The sequence below is a fragment of the Salmo salar genome, chromosome ssa25 (assembly GCF_905237065.1).
Source record: "Salmo salar chromosome ssa25, Ssal_v3.1, whole genome shotgun sequence".
Lineage (NCBI taxonomy): Eukaryota > Metazoa > Chordata > Actinopteri > Salmoniformes > Salmonidae > Salmo > Salmo salar.
The window spans coordinates 34,639,536-34,657,653 of NC_059466.1; the positions used below are offsets into that span (position 1 = coordinate 34,639,536).

At 42.2% G+C, this 18,118-nt stretch overlaps 1 protein-coding gene across 1 annotated transcript in view; it reads right to left on the reverse strand.

Moving 5' to 3' along the window:
* Window positions 1-375: 375 nt before the first annotated feature.
* The window catches only part of LOC106586656 (transmembrane protein FAM155A), a 281,768-nt gene continuing 264,025 nt past the window's right edge, over window positions 376-18,118 (reverse strand). Inside the window, exons 2-3 of the mRNA XM_014174170.2 lie at window positions 6,108-6,279; window positions 376-2,751 (exon numbers count right to left, since the gene is read on the reverse strand). Coding sequence (XP_014029645.2) covers window positions 2,429-2,751; window positions 6,108-6,279 — 495 coding nt within the window. The 3' untranslated portion in view covers window positions 376-2,428. The remainder of the gene's footprint in view (window positions 2,752-6,107; window positions 6,280-18,118) is intronic.

An 18,118-nucleotide genomic window follows, 5' to 3' on the forward strand; every position in this document is an offset into this window, starting at 1 on the left:
GCACTACTGAGGGTAGACTGTACGGCCCAGTACATCACTGGGGCCAAGCTTCCTTCCATCCAGAACCTCGACAACAGGCGGTGTCAGAGGAAGGCCCTAAAATTGCCAAAGACTCCAGCCACCCTAGTCATAGACTGTTCCCTCTGCTGCCGCATGGCAAGTGGTACCGGAGCGCCAAGTTTAGGTCCAAAAGTCTTAACAGTTTCTACCCCCAAGCCATAAGACTCCTGAACAACTAACCAAATGCCTACCCAGATTATTTGCAATGACCCCCCCCCCCATTTTTACGCTGCTGCTACTCTCTGTTTATTATCTATGCATAGTAACTTCACCTCTACCTACAGTACATGTACATATTACCTAAATTACCTCAACTAACTTGTGCCCCCGCACATTGACTGTACCAGTAACCCCTGTATATAGCCTCGCTACTGTTAATTTATTGTTGCTCATTAATTATTTGTTAATTTTCTTTTTCCTTTTTTTCTTTAACTTTTTTACTTTAGCTTATTTAGTAAATCATTTTTTAACACTTATTTTTATTAAAACTGCATTGTTGTTTAAGGGCTTGTAAGTAAGCTTTTCACTGTAAGGTCTACCTGTTGTATTGATTTGGACCCCGACACCTCTGACATTCTGAACTGTGACGTCACCTAAGGAAATGACTTCGATGACAGCATTTTTAGCAGTTAAATGCAACCACAAAAATGTATATATGTTTTTAACACTATAATTTGTTTATGAGCGTGATAGCTTTACTTTTGGTTTATGGTTAATGTAGCTAGTTTGCTGTTAATTAGTGAATGAATGTGTCAACTAGTTTTAAAGCACGTGAATGCACACACCTCGTTGCTCCGAGTTTACAGGTCATATTCCCCAACTCTCCCGGAGGTTGTGAATGCGTCATGAATATGAGTGAGACAACAGGTAAACATCAGACAGACTTCCCAATGACTAACCTATCTGACTCACCAATCTGACTCACCTATCAGAACCTGACTCACATCCATCAGCTCAGTTCATTATCTAGAAAACAACGGGACAAAGAAAGAATAAAAACAGCCCTTAAAGATTGCCTTTTCTTCCAGCTATCGTTAACCATTATGCAAACAGTAACGCTAACATCTACCGCTGAGCTTCTCAACCTCACTCTGCCGCCCAACGTTTCTCCTCAAACATACTCCATACTGGGTCCTACACCTGCCCGTTCTCTATAGCAAAGCATGAACCGCCTCGTAAGCAAACGCTTACCTTTGAAGTTGTACCCCTAAGCATGCAGTGTCAAATGAGATACCTCAAGCCATACACCCGTCTTTGTGATGTGTGAGTGTGTGTATATATGTATATAGCAATAAGCCCTTTACTTAATGTGAGATTTAATAACATTTTCTGAACAATGCAGTGAAAAACAGAGGGCACTGCTACCATACTGGTGGTCTTTTGGGGGTGCAGTAGTGTTCTGTAACACAGCGTGGCTAAGGCTACGCAAAGCAAATCAACAAGGCTGTGAATTTCACATAATTTAAGAGAGCCTCCACATGCAAGTACAGAATAGAGTTTACACATCTTCGTTAGACAAAACAATAAACAGAAAATAGAACATCACACCTCCTGTGTGTGGAGTGCTGGACTTAGAAGATGTCATAGGGAATGGACAGTGTGGTAGGGACAGGATTCAGAGTGGAATATTTATATATCTACGGCTGGGTTAAGGGGTTGTCTTCTATATTGAGAGATTGGCCAGTAGCGTAATCTGATGAAATGTGGATGTGTGTTAACTTTACCAGGGATACTGTGAGAGAGAACATGAGAACAAATTACTACTCTAACGTTTTAGAGTCCTTTCCTAAATCTAAAGAAGCTTTAGGAATGGGAACCCAAATAAGGGGAGACTTCAGAGTAGACACACACATCCACACACACTCACACACACAAGCATGCACACACTCACAACTTTGCTTTTTGATACATGTTATCTATCCTATATCGATGAGACATTTTCCTGCGCAAGAGACCCATAAAGGAACAACATAAAACATAAAGGATGGAAATTCAAATAGAGGGAGAGTGAATGTTATACCGTAGTCAGCCAGTGCAACAAAAAGCCAGAACAGGAACACAGTGTAAAAAAGAGCAGAGAGAAAAACTCAGCAGTGAGGAGGCCTTCGCAGTCAACAAAGGCTGTGGCATTGTCCCACGTTCCCACCACAGTCATGTTTTTTATCTCTTTGTTTGTTAGTCTATTTGTTTTGATTGATTTGTATGTCTCCAAGTAGTCCCAAACCTCCGCAAAGACTCCATTACCCAGAAAGTACGGCGGCTGCAGATGTCCCGTCCACAGCACTTAGCATTCCCGACCGAGGCAGAGATGTTTCAAATCCTCATAGCCACGCTGTTGCCATGACAATGTAAGTCCTCAGCCATCCCATCACTCCTCGTTGGTGGGGGAACTCTCCTCCAGAGGGGCGAGGGAGGCGGGAAGACCCAAGCCCAGTCCCGTTGCATTGTGGGATGCGGTGAGGGAGGCAACAGTGTGCAGGAGGACAAGGACTAGCAGGCAGAGTTTGAGCCGGCTGTTGCACAGTTTGCACGCGGCCGAGGAACTGAGAGAGGTACGGTGGTGACAGGATGGGTGAGTTCTTTTGAGGGTCCCCCGAGAACGGTTGTTGTCTGCTTCCGTCTGGAAGTCCCACCGGACATCACAGCACTCTGCATCTGCATCCACACCCCCAGGGTAGTCCTCCAACAGCCCTGCAGAGGAGGAACACACGTTTACTATGCATTATAAACTTGGTAGTTCGAGCCCTGAATGCTGATTGGCTGAAAGCCATGGTATATCAGAACGTATACCATGGGTATGACAAAACATTTATTTTTACTGCTCTAATTAAGTTGGTAACCAGTTTATAATAGCAATAAGGCACCTCAAGGGTTTGTGATATATGGTCAATATACCATGGCTAAGGGATGTGTCATAGCACTCCGCTTTGCTCATAAGAACAGCCCTTAGCCGTGGTATATTGGCCATATACCACACCCCCTCACTCCTTATTGCTTAAATATTCAACTAATATTCAACACTTTTTAGACCATATGCAAACATAGGCTACAGTACCATACACAGTTCTGCTCATCTCAAATCAAGCTTTATTTATACAGCACATTTCAGACATGGAATGCAACACAATGTGCTTTAGAGGGGAAAAAAACGAATACAAAACAATGAAAATAAAAGCTGAAATATTTACCAGACAAGATAAAAATCTCTTAGCCTTACCCCTTGAAATCCCAACAAATTTAATATGTGTGTAAGAAAAATTGTAATCACTCCAAAATCTTGTTTCCAACATTAGTTACAAGCATTCGATCCTCTAAAATCCAGAAGTGTCTCGTAGTAGTCTGGTAGAGGCTATAGATAAAGTTTTGAACAACGGATTATCTTCTGTACTCTAACAACAACGACTGTTGCTCCCTCCATGTTGGCTGTTTGTCTGTGTGTGTCAGTGAGTGGTGTGCATGCTAATGTGAGTGGCTGAACTTGTGAGGAGTGCTAAGTTGTCTCCCACTCCAGACTGTTTGATGTTAAAGAGATTAAAGACAAGAAAACGGTTACAGTTCCGATCTGAGGCCACACTTTCAGAGTGTGTGTTTGGAAACACACAAAGGGGTGTACACACACAGACGCATGTAGGTATGCGAATGCAAACACGCACACACAGATCAGATGTTTTCAGAATGAAGGAAAGCAGCACCAAATCAGCATAAAACAAAAGTATTAAGCTTCAGAAGGCAGGAAAATATTCATATTTTTTACAGATAAATCAACGTGGATTACTAGAACTGACCTCTAACTGACTCAAAACTAAAAAGCCTCATTCCCCATTTTGGCTGCACCAAGCATACACTCCGATCTGGTAGTCTTGTTGACTTTGGCTTGCTGCTCTGCAATATGACCAGTAGGTGGGGACATACAGTAAACTCACATATTGTCACTCTGCTCATGGACAACTGGTGCTGCATCCAATAGCTTTGTGGTGGAAGCCATCGCTCTACTGTATACATTAAATGAGAAGTCGCTTCTAGACCAGGGTGTCAAACTCATTTTGGAACGTGGTCCGCTTTCGGTCTTCAACAAAGCCCGGAGAGCTGCACTATCAATTTATTCTATTTGCTTCCCATAATAAAAAAATAATGTATTGTCCTCTATCCATCGGTTAAAATAATGATATGCTCCCTGACTGTCTAGTGATTATTAGTGGGCTGGACAGTCAATAAACTGTATGAATGTAGGTCAAATGACAGTGCACAGTGGTTATTATTTAGTTCTTCCACACTGATCTCGACAAACCATTTCATTATGGGCCTCGCTTTGTAAACGGGGACATTGTCATGCTGAAATAGGAAAGGGCCTTCCCCACACTGTTGCCACAAAGTTGGAAGCACAGAGTCATCTAGAATGTCATTGTATGGTGTTGTGTTAAATTTCTCTTCGAAGGAACTAAGGGGTCTATCCCGAACCATGACAAACAGCCCCAGACCATTATTCCTCCTCCACCAAACTTTACAGTTGGCACTATGCACTGGGGCAGGTAGCGTTCTCCTGGCATCCGCCAAACCCAGATTTGTCCGTCGGACTGCAAGATGATAAAATGTGATTCATCACTCCAGAGAACGTGTTTCCACTGCTCCAGAGTCCAATGGTGAAAAGCTTTGGCATTGCGATTGGTGATCTTAGGCATGTGTGTGGCTGCTCGGCCATGGAAACCCATTTCATGAAGCTCCCGACAAACAGTTAATGCGCTGACGTTGCTTCCAGAGGCAGTTTGGAACTCAACAGTGAGTGTTGCAACCGAGGACAGGCAATTTTTACATGCTACCCGCTTCAACACTTGTGTGGCCATTTCGCGTTGAGCCGTTTTTGCTTATAGATGTTTCCACTTCACAATAACAGCACTTACAGTTGACCAGGGCAGCTCTAGCAGGGCAGAAATGTCACAAACATGTTGGAAAGGTGGCATCCTATGACAGTGCCACATTGAAAGTCACTGAGCTCTTCAGTAAGGCCATTCTACAGCCAAAGTGTATCTATGGAGATTTGTTTGACACCCCTGTCCCTGTCACAATGATGTGTGCTCTACAGCATATCCCACACTACAACAGTTACTCTGCCATTCACTTCGTTACTGTTGCCCCATTCCAAAACCATCAATGTGACTTATATCCATCCATTAACTGGCCATCCCTGCATGTACAACATCAAACCCACTGGCTCACATTCATATACAAATCCCTCCTGGGCAAGACCCCTGTTTACCTCAGCTTACTACTAAGACTCCCCACCACCAACAGCAACCTGTGATCCAGCAATTACATGAAGCTGGCAATCCCCAAGACTCTCAGTATCTTTGGTGAAAATGCTTTTCAATTGTCCGCTGCTAGAGACTGGAATATCATTCAAAAAACACTGAAACTAAGCTCTTTGATTTTATTTGTGTCCATTGGTACTTTTTAAAACAAACTGTCTTGAGATGTTAACTGATATCTGCATGTGTTTTCCCCTACCTCTTAAATGCTGCCTATTAATGTCTTAGTGACTGCTGATTGTATGATATTGTTTAGCCCACTTGTGTGTTATTTACTTGTAATTTTTTTATTTAACCTTTATTTAACTAGGCAAGTCAGTTAAGATCAAATTCTTATTTAAAATGCCTGCCTACACTGGGCCAATTGTGCACCGCCCTGTTGGACTCCCAATCACAGCCAGTTGTGATACAACCTGGATTCGAACCAGGGTGTCTGCAGTGACAGCTCTAGCAATGAGATGCAGTGCCTTAGACCGCTGCTTCACTCGGGAGCCCCACTCTACACACCACTTTCAATGTTATACGTGCTGCGTCCACTCCCTGATAGGTCGTCGTTGTAAATAACAATTTGTTCTTAACTGACTTATCTGTATAAATAAAGGTGAAATATTGTTTGGTGCATTTTCGTTCCATGAGTTATTTGTAACATATCAGTCCTGTTCAACAGGGAGTAATTTCCATATTCAGATCATTCTGTGTGTCCCTGAGCATATAACCTATAGAGTACAATATATAAAGTAGTACCTGTGCATATGAAACTGGGACTTCCTCCATGGATGAGATCGTCGTTGTCAGGCAGGATAAAGGGACACCTCTGCTGCACCTCCAGACAGTACTGGCCACACGGGATCCTCTTACTGCAGTGCATCTGGGTGGTCTGGAAGTACTGCGAGCACAGCCAGGGCTTATATACCATCTAGAAGGAGAGGGATGGGAGGGAGAGAGCACATTGATGGGTTAGAAATGGTATTGCCACTGATGATACACACACACACACACATACACAACGCTTGCATCCGTGACACACGCACCATCTGTGACCTCTACTGCAATTGATTCACTTGAATTGATCGGACTTCCTGGTATCCAGTGCATCCATAAGGATGTAGGTGGAAGGCCATGTCTATCCTCCAAACACCGGCGTCGAGGGCATTATCACTTTTATACAATGGGTTACCAACATATTCAAATAATGATTGACATTTTGATGAATTTATTCATACTATTTCATCCTTCCACAAGATATCGTCCCGACACAAATCTTGGGTTGCTACCCAAGCGTTCTATCAGTTCAGTTGCCAGAGACGCGACCCAGTCGTTCCGTCTTTTTGTTCTGTATCTAAGGACGCGACCCAGTCGTTCGTTCTAAATGTTCCATTGCCGTACTGGCTGTTAACGTTCTTATTCCTTGCTTGCTAGCTAGCCAACTACGGCTAACTTACAGTCACGTCAAACAATGCAGCCAGAAAAACAACAGTAGTGCCCTTTGCATTTGTTTAAGCTGTTTTCTAGTGACATTTCTTTGGACAATGAGCTAATGACGCGCAATTTTGCCTGGCATAGAAAATCTGCTCTCTCGTCAGAACACTGACGTTCAGAGGAGCTAGCCAACAACAGCTGGAAAGACTCCAAACTAGCTGCACTTCATTTCGTTTGACCTTTTTTTTCAATTAACATTTCTATATTCATAAAAATTACGCCATCTGATTCATGATTTCGACTGGCTGAGAAACACTACCTGCCTGTCTCGTGGGACAGCAGGAGATCGAATTTTAATATTGAAAACATTTTGCAAATGTCAGAGAGACAGACAGCAAGGTTTATACAAATCTCCACTGTTGAAAACAAAATGTTAGTCTAAAAGAAATGTGAGATAATGTCTAGATGCTTTTTATAGTGGAGATTAAGTTTATAAATTGCCTGGCTGGGTTGATAAGACATGGGATTGCGCAGTCAGATGGAACAGAGTAAAATAGGCAGTTTAACGTCATAGATTTAGCTGGTGGTAACTTGTGGAATAGACACTGTCTGGAATGCGGTTTTAACCAATAAGCATTCAGGATAGACATACCCGTTGCATAATTTTCAATGTATTAAGGTAAGCAAAGTTGATTATTTAATTCAAAAATATAAAGCCAAAGTCATATGATGAAATATAGGCTAGATAAATTAAGTTGAATGTTATTAGAATGTGAGCACATTTGTAAACTAGCTAGCTAGCTAACTTAACTGTCTGAACCAAAAATATTTTAATTCCACTTTACAAGCTAGCCAGCTAATTCTTTAAAATAAACATTATTATTTACTAGGGGATATGCCAAGTAGAGTTACAGACCCAGCCTGACATTGGCAATTATCTAATTGTTTCATTTGTTTCAGTATTTCAGTGTGTAGTCAATTGAGGGGACTAGCCTGTGTTTCATGAAGCCATTAAAGACTGTTGCTGACTGAGAGGAGGCAGGTGTAAATTATTTCTAATAAATTATGTATAATAAGTCTTGGTGACTCAATAGCGCAGTTAATCTTTAATAGCGCATTACATTTCTTTACAACTCTATCTATGTTTAGCTAAGTCTGGCAGTAACCCAGAACAATCAGAGGCAGAGTATATCTCTTGTGGCTGCTGCTGACAACAACTGCATGTAAATTGTTATTCTACATCATAATAATTATATGTCTTCATAGCATTTGGTCTTCATTTTGGCAGATTAACTCATATTTATTTCTGAAGATTAAGTAGTGTTTTTACTCTATTTTTCTTCTTGTCCGGAACCAGTCAAGCAGGAGACATTTCTATTGTTTACTGTAACTAATGAACAAAGTATATCTTATTGTAAAGAAGTCAAGCAGAGTTGATGTAGGCCATCATTCAAACAAGGTTTTAGGTTTGATTTATTCGCACGAAAGAAAATAAGTGAAAGAAAACCGTAAAGAACTGGTAAAAACGGTGTGCAGGTGAGGTTGGAAGCCCAAAATGTCAAATATGAAAACCACACCACAAATATAAGTACAAAAAACTAGTTCAATCAGTTAACCCTTGTGTTGTCTTAAGGGTAAAAAATGACCCACCACAATGTTTAACAGCAGAGAAAACCCCCAAATTATATGTTTTCAATTTGAAATTTGATTACTTTTCCTAGAGTGACCCCAACATTAGAAAAAGTGAAACATCGCCTTTGTTCATATTTCCATGAAAGCTGTACATCACCAGGGCAAAAAGATTGTCTTAGGGTAATTTTTGACCCAGCAGTTATAAAATCATTTACACACCACAAAAACCACAAAGACACACACACACACACAGACACACACACACACACACACACACACACACACACAATGATACATTGAGATTGTGTGCTACTGATTGAACTCAGACAAAACTAAAACTTTATTGTGCATGTGCAGCATCTCCCCTCCACAACTACACACGTAACTCAAGTTCACAGACAAAATAAAAACTATTTCAGACAAAATAAACAACATTTCTGACAAAATAAACATTTCTTGAAAGCATTGTTTACTAATGGGGAATGCAGTCAGAGGCTATAAAGGTGCTGCAGACTACAGTCCCCCCAGTTCTCTCTTTGCTGAAGCCATGAGTGCACATTTCAGTGCCCAACAGGTCGTAGATCAGATTTTTTCAGATATCCAAGAGGAACAAGAGAACAATGATTTGGAAGAGGAGGGGGTATCTGAAGAAGAAGATAGGGAAGAATATAACTTTTTTGTCAAATAACAGCAACATTTATTTCATTTTATTTCATCTTTATTTAACCAGGTAGGCCAGTTGAGAACAAGTTCTCATTTACAACTGCAACCTGGCCAAGATAAAGCAAAGCAGTGCGACAAAAACAACAACACAGAGTTACACATGGGATAAACAAACAAGTCAATAACACAATAGCAAAAAAAAAAATATATATATATATATATATATATATATATATATATATATATATATATATACAGTGTGTGCAAATGTAGTAAAATTAAGGAGCTAAGGAAATAAATAGGCCATAGTGGTGAAATAATTACAATTTGCATTACCACTGGAGTGATAGATGTGCAGATGATGAGGTGCAAATAGAGATACTGGGGCGCAAAAAGAGCAAAAATAAATAATTTGGGGAATGAGGTAGTTGGGTGGGCTATTTACTGATGGGCTGTGTACAGGTGCAGTGATCCTTGTCACCATATGACAACCACGGCAGAATGGCAGCACAAAATGTCATAAGGATGACCCCAGGGCCTAGAAGACACGCAGTTGCCCATGCCCAGGACATCGCCTCAACATCAAAATCAAATCAAATTGTATTAGTCACATGCGGCGAATAAAACTGGTGTAGGTCTTACAGTGAAATGCTTACTTACGAGCCCCTAACCAACAATGCAGTTTAAAAAAACAGATAAGAATAAGAAATAAAGTAACAAGTAATTAAAGAGCTACAGTAAAATAACAATAGCGAGACTATATACAGAGGGATACCGGTACAGAGTCAATGTGCGGGGGCACCGGTAAGTTGAGGTAATATGTACGTGTAGGTAGAGTTATTAAAGTGACTGTGCATAGATGATAACAACAGAGAGTAGCAGCGGTGTAAAAAAAAAAGGGGGGGGGGGGGGCAATACAAATAGTCTGGTAGCCATTTGATTAGCTGTTCAGGAGCTTCTTGGACCTAGACTTGGCGCTCCGGTACCGCTTGCCATACAGTAGTAGAGAGAATAGTCTATGACTAGGGTGGCTGGAGTCTTTGAAATTTGTAGGGCCTTCCTCTGACACCGCTTGGTATAAAGGTCCTGGATGGCAGGAAGCTTGGCCCCAGTGATGTACTGGGCCGTTCGCACTACCCTCTGTCGTGCCTTGCGGTCAGAGGCCAAGCAGTTACCATACCAGGCAGTGATGCAACCAGTCAGGATGCTCTCGATGGTGAAGCTGTAGAACCTTTTGAGGATCTGAGGACCCATGCCAAATCTTTTCAGTCTCCTGAGGGGGAATAGGTTTTGTCATTCCCTCTTCACGACAGTCTTGGTGTGCTTGGACCATGTTAGTTTGTTGGTGATGTGGACACCAAGAAACTTAAAGCTCTCAACCTGCTCCACTACAGCCCTGTCGATGAGAATGGGGGTGTGCTCGGTCCTCTTTTTCCTGTAGTCCACAATCATCTTCTTTGTCTTGATCACGTTGAGGGAGGGGTTGTTGTCCTGGCACCACACGGCCAGGTCTCTGACCTCCTTCCTATAGGCTGTCTCGTCGTTGATCAGGCCTACCACTGTTGTGTCATCTGCAAACTTAATGATGGTGTTGGAGTCGTGCCTGGCCGTGGAGTCATGAGTGAACAGGGAGTACAGGAGGGGACTGAGCACGCACCCCTGAAGGGCCCCTGTGTTGAGGATAAGTGTGGCGGATGTGTTGTTACCTACCCTTACCACCTGGGGGCGGCCCGTCAGGAAGTCCAGGATCCAGTTGCAGAGGGAGGTGTTTAGTCCCAGGGTCCATAGCTCATTTATGAGCTTTGATGGCATTACGTTGTTGAATGCTGAGCTGTAGTCAATGAATAGCATTCTCGCATAGGTGTTCCTTTTGTCCAGGTGGGAAAGGGCAGTGTGGAAAATGGTGTTGATGTGAGCCATGACCAGCCTTTCGAAGCACTTCATGGCTACAGGCGTGAGTGCGACGGGTCGGTAGTCGTTTAGGCAGGTTACCTTCGTGTTCTTGGAAACAGGCACTATGGTGGTCTGCTTAAAACATGTTGGTATTACAGTCTCGGACAGGGAGAGGTTGAAAATGTCAGTGAAGACACTTGCCAGTTGATCAGCGCATGCTCGCAGTACACGTCCTGGTAACCGTCTGGCCCTGCGGCCTTGGTAATGTTGACCTGTTTAAAGGTCTTACTCACATTGGCTGCGGAGAGCATGATCACAGTCTTCCAGAACAGCTTATGCTCTCATGCATGTTTCAGTGTTATTTGCCTTGAAGCGAGCATAGAAGTAGTTTATCTCATCTGGTAGGCACGTGTCACTGGGCAGCTCTTGGCTGTGCTTCCCTTTGTAGTCTGTAATGGTTTGCAAGCCCTGCCACATCTGACGAGCATCAGAGCTGGTGTAGTACGATTTGATCTTAGTCCTGTTTTAATGCTTTGCCTATTTGGTGGTTCGTCGGAAGGCATAGCAGGATTTCTTAAAGCTTCCAGGTTAGAGTCCCGCTCCTTGAAAGCATTCTACATGTTCATCACACCAGCCATCGAAAAAATCCTCCTGGAGATGACAAATTTGGAGGGTTTCCGTAAATATGGAGACAACTGGAAAAGGATGGATGAGATTGACCTACGGGCCTACATAGGGCTGCCATCTTAGCGGGTGTGTATAGGTCCCGAGGTGAGGTTACATGTAGTCTCTGGGATGCAGAGAGTGGAAGGGCGATTTTCTGTGCCACGATGCCACTGAAAGTCTTTCACACTTTCTCAAGAATGCTACGATTGGATAACTGTGAGTCAAGACCTGCAAGACGTGTGAGAGACAAACTGGCGGGTATAAGAGAGGTCTGGGAGAAGGAGGTGGAGTGTCTGCCATACCTCTACAATGCTGGGCCTGAAGTAACAGTGGATGAGCAACTGGTTCCATTCAGAGGTAAATTTGTATTTTCATATCTGTAAGTGATTTCCACTGTTAATTGTATTACGTATAGCTGTAATATCACTGATTTATGTGATTGTTTTCTGTGACACTGATACCAATTACTGATAGTGATCTGTTTTGTCAAAAGGACGCTGTCCTTTCCGGCAGTATATGCCCAGCAAGCCAGCAAAGTATGGCATCAAGATATGGGTGGCCTGTGATGCACAATCCAGATACGCTTGGAAGATGCAAGTCTACACAGGGAAGCCGAGGAGTGGAGGCCCGGAGAAGAACGAGGGGATGCGGGTTGTGCTTGATGTGACAGATGGACTGAGGGGGCACAATGTCACGTGTGACAATTTCTTCACCTCTAAAGAACTCAGTCAGCAGCTCCTGAAGAGGAAGATCACCATGGATGGCACAGTTAAAAAGAACAAGCCATAGCGCCCCCGTGCACTCCTCGCAACAAGGGGAGAGAGGCCTTCTCATCAAAGTTTGCCTTCACCCCCACCACCACTCTAGTTTATTACCTCCCAAAGAGGAACAAGAATGTGGTCCTCCTGAGGACACTGCACAAAACAGCTGAGATCAGTGATTGTGAGGACAGGACTGTGCTCGAACTCCCTGTCATAAATAAGCCAAGGCGCAGCGTGCCAGTAATTCCATTTCCTTTATTTAGAAGTGAAACCGAACAAAACAATAAACAGAAAGAAACGTGACGTTCTGGGGCTGCTCAAAGGCAGCTACACAAAAACAAGATCCCACAACTCAAGGAGAGAAAAAGGGCTGCCTAAGTATGGTTCCCAATCAGAGACAACGATGGACAGCTGCCTCTGATTGGAAACTACACTCAGCCAAAACAAAGAAATAGAAAAACTAGATTGCCCACCCCACATCCTGACCTAACAAAATAGAGAAATAAACCATCTCTCTCAGGTCAGGGCGTGAAAAGGCATGGACAAACCTGGACAAGGTGATTGGAATTTACAGCTGCAGGAGGATGACTGCCCGCTGGCCCCTGGTCATCTTCCATAACATCATTGATGTGTCTTCATACAATGCCTTTGTGATATGGAACAAGATCAACCCTACCTGGATGCCTGATAAGCGGAACAAGAGAAGGGTGTTCCTGGAGCAGCTGAGAAAGGTACTTGTAACCCCACACATTCAAAGAAGGGAGCGCCTCCCCTGCACAGCAGCCTCTGCAGCTCTTGTGAAAACTGTTCAGGGGGATAAATCTTGTTCTGATCCACCTGAGGCTGCAGCTGGGGCAGGCAAGAGGAGGAGATGACAATTCTGCCCCTTGAAGTACTGTAAAACAAATACTATGTGCTGCACATGTGAGAAATACATCTGCAAAGTCTATGCACACACACTTGCATACTGTCCTACATGTGCTATTTAGAGTTGATTGATTTATGTTCTTCACGTTTTTATTTTGTATCTATCTTATTTTTTCTTAATTATTGTTGTTGTTTATACACTTTGTTGGTGGGGGCAATGGTTAAAAAAATGAGAGAAGACTAGTATTTTGTAATTGAATTCATCATTGTACAGTATATGAGAATTTATCAGTATGTTGCCAAAAAAAAGTTAGACTTATTGTTTCCCTTCAATAAAATGCATTTAAAACTACTTTCTGCACATTTCTGCTACTTTCTTAGGCTATACAAGTGCTATCTCTTGCTAAAAAAGGTTATCACAGTGTCTTGTGCTATATAGATGGATTTCAGAAATAACCTGAAAGAATCCATTGAAGGGATGATGTAAACTGCATGGGAGGTATGAGATGCCTCCCTGGCCACCAGTGCACATTTACAATTTATATTTGCTCTGGTATTCTTTGTTTTATTATTAAATTACATGCTTAGCTCAAAATATGACAATTTCATAGTAGTAGCCATAATTCATAAATGGCACCATGCAGGGTTCTATATGGAACCATTTCAGTTCAGTGAAGAACAACCTCTAGGGTTCTGATCAAAGAAGGGTTCTGATCAAAGAACCCTATAAAAGGGTTCTATATAGAAGTTTTAGAGGTTCCATATATTATTTTTTTCTAAGAGTGTTTTGTACATAATCCACCTTACATACAGTACACAATGAATTCCATTGACCTATTGCCTCTAAGACATATGCCAGCCAGGGGCCTTTATATTCTCTAACACATATTTTCAAGGTCTCCCTGGGCAATATTCCCTGGGTTCCTCATCTCAACCCCTGCCGTCACAGTGTTACGATAAGCCTTCAGTCCCTACATGGTGTAGTGTGGAGCTGTCACCTGTCAGCGAGTGTGTCTCTTAACTCTCCACGCCGCTCCGGGTGGTTCTGGTGAATCACTTTGAGCTCGTCGGAGGAAGCAGGGAGCGCTAGGCGAGTTAGCGCCTTCCGTGGGCTAACTGTCACGCGTCAATACACTGAACTCAATCAGATCATGTCACTCCTCTCCACAGATTAAGTATTTATGCTGTGTTTTTTTGGGGGGGTATGTGTACTTTACTTTACTATTCATATTTTTACACTGTTTACTTATACTCCACTATATTCCTGAATAAAATATTGTACTTTTTACTCCATCCATTTTTCCTGACACCCAACAGTACGATTTACATTTTGAATGAGCTAACATTAATAATATGTATGTCAGTCTCTCCTGGCTCCAAGTGGAGGAGAGATTGATTTCATCACTACTTGTATTTGTGAGAGGTATTGACATGTTTAATGCACCGAGCTGTCTGTTTGAACTACTGGCACACAGCTCGGACACCCATGCATACCCCACAAGACATGCCACCAGAGGTCTCTTCACAGTCCCCAAATCCAGAACAGACTATGGGAGGTACACTGTACTACATAGAGCCATGACTACATGGAACTCTTTTCCACAGCAAGTAACTAATTGAAGCAGTAAAATGTTATTTAAAAAAAAGATACAAATACACCTTATGGAACAGCGGGACTGTGAAAAAACACAAACACCGGCACAGACACACATACTGTACACATGATAAGACACGCACTCTACACATGGATATTGTATTGTAAATATGTGATAGTGGAGTAGTGGCCTAAGGGAACACACTAAATGTATTTGGTAAAGTGTTATGAAATGTTATGTAATATAATATTTTAAATTGTATATAACTGCCTTAATGTTGCTGGACCCCAGGAAGAGTAGCTGCTGCCTTGGCAACAGCTAATGGGGATCCTTAATAAATACAAAATACAAATACAAATGCTTAGCAACCCAGGAAAATTGTCTAATTAACACACTTATCAAAAGAACATCCCTGGTCATCCCTACTGTCTCTGATCTGGCGGACACACTAAACACAAATGATTCCTTTGTAAATTATTTCTGAGTTTTGGCTAGAAAACATTGTTTTTCTGATTTGCTTAATATAAGGAATGTGAAATGATTTATACTTTTACTTTTGTTACTTAAGTATATTTGAGCAATTATATTTACTTTTGATACTTAAGTATATTTAAAACCAAATACTTTTAGACTTCTAGTCAAGTAGTATTTTACTGAGTGACTTTCACTTTTATTTAATACATTTTCTATTAAGGTATCTTTACCTTTACTCAAGTATGATAGATGAGTACTTTTTCCACCAGTGAGTGTTTGTGTGTGTCTCTTGTTTAAATGATGTGACTCACAATGTGCTTTTAATAGGTATCAAAGTGTAAATCCTCAGGCGGCATTTGATGGGATGTGAAAATAAGACAAATGGAAATCTTTAGAAAATAGTAGGCCAGGCACAAGCACATTGAAGAGGGGGAATCTATTTGCTCAGTCACACACACACACACACACACACACAAACCTGATGCGATCGGCACCATGGACAGCGCTGTAACTAACTAATCATTGAATTCCAGATGGATGGGAGATAAGAGTGATTCGACCAGATACACACATTGCCCTTCTCTCTGTGCTGGGCTGCTGTCAGCGTATGAATGTCACATCAGTAAATATCATCATGTCATAATGTTAATGTCACATTCTCATCTCCACATTATCACTGATAATTCCCCAGGCATTGTGTGTGTGTGTGTGTGTGTGTGTGTGTGTGTGTGTGTGTGTGTGTGTGTGTGTGTGTGTGTGTGTGTGTGTGTGTGTGTGTGTGTGTGTGTGTGTGTGTGTGACATCACACATGGACCACTTATTGTATCTGTGTCTGACCACTGGGTGGCGACAGAGTGATGGAGACAAGCTTGGCAAAAGCTTAAGATTTCTCTCACTCAGCAATGTGTATTACACAGACTGTGTGTGTGTGTGTGTGTGTGTGTGTGTGTGTGTGTGTGTGTGTGTGTGTGTGTGTGTGTGTGTGTGTTTATTCTTGATTTCTCCCACTCAGTAGTATGTCTTATTCCAAAGTCAAAGCCGATCGTGTGCCTTCTCTTGGGGCTTAAACGTGGATAAAGAGTCAGGCTAGATAATCAATAACATCTCACCCAGGGAGATTATCTATGTCTCCAAAAACCAAGTCTCTAATACTCAGGATTTAGGCCAAACACATCATTTAAAGTGCAGAAGAAAAGGCAGACATTGGATAAAACCTAAAGCATATCCATAGGCCAGTATTAGCGCTGTTAGCTAGCAATGTGGATTCAGATTTCCAGTGTTGCTGCAGCTGTGAGCAGTGCAGATTCTAGTGGCGGTAATTGTAGTACTTCTGCAGGGCAAGCCCTGCATGGGCCGCGGTGCAATATAGGGTCCTCTCACTCCTCTCGCTCTCTCTATCTCCCCACCCGCTCTTTCTCTGCCTCTCTCCCTCCCCTCTCTCACTGTCTTTCTCTTTCCCCCTCTCTCTCCCACTGTCCCTGTCTCCCTCCTGCCCTCTCTCTCCCCCTGTCCCTCTCTCTCTCCTGCCCTCTCTATCCCTCCTGCCCTCTCCTTCTCTCCCTCCCCCTCTCTCACTCCATCTGTCTCTCTCTCCCTCCTGCACTCTCTCTCTCCCTCCTGCACTCTCTCTCTCCCTCCTGCCCTCTCTATCTCTCCCCCTCTCTCTGCTTTCCCCCTCTCTCTCTCTTTGTTCCCATCCTTTCTATCTCTGTGCCCTAGTTAGTTAGAGAGCCACATGGCTGTTTTCTGAGGGAACTCCAGACAAGAGCCCATCAGTCTACGCCACTCTCAAATGCTCTCAAACTGCCTCAGGTGTCCAGAGTCAAAGAGAGAGAGAGAGATTGCATGTATATATATATATATATATATATATATATATATATATATATATATATATATATATATATATATATATATATATAAATAGATAGACAGAGACAGAGACAGCGAGAGCGAGAGCTAGAGCTAGAGAGAGAGGTGAAAGGACGGATGATTAGAGAAATGTAGAGAACTGTAGAACCATTGTAGGATCCACCCCTTTTTTTCAGTTTTCGCCTAAAATGACATACCCAAATCTAACTCAGGACCTGAAGCAAGGATATGCATATTCTTGATACCATTTGAAAGGAAACACTTTGAAGTTTGTGGACATGAATGTAGGATAATATAACACATTAGATCTGGTTAAAGATAATGCTAAGAAAAAACCAACTGTTCTTTTGTATTTTTTTATACCATCATATTTGAAATGCAAGAGAAAGGCCATAATGTATTATTCCAGCCCAGGTGCAATTTAGATTTTGGCCACTAGATGGAAGCAGTGTATGTGCAATGTTTTAGACTGATCCAATGAACCATTGTATTTCTGTTCAAAATGAATTATCAAGACTGCCCAGATGTGCCTAATTTGTTTATTAATAACTTTTCAAGTTCATAACTGTGCACTCTCCTCAAACAATAGCATGGTATTCTTTCAATGTAATAGCTACTGTAAATTGGACAGGCAGTTAGATTAACAAGAATTTAAGCTTTCTGGCAATATCAGATATGTCTATGTCCTGGGAAATGTCCAACCTCATGCTAATCGCATTAGCCTACGTAAGCTCAACCGTCCCGCGGGGGACTCACCGATCCTGTAGAGGAGGAACGATACACTTTTTTTGCCTGGTACCTGTACTATAGATATCTTGGCAGAAACATCAACATATACTTCAATCAACCACCCTAGCATGCTCAAGGTCAACATTAGTTATTTCTGTCCTCACTATCTTGACTTCTTATTTTT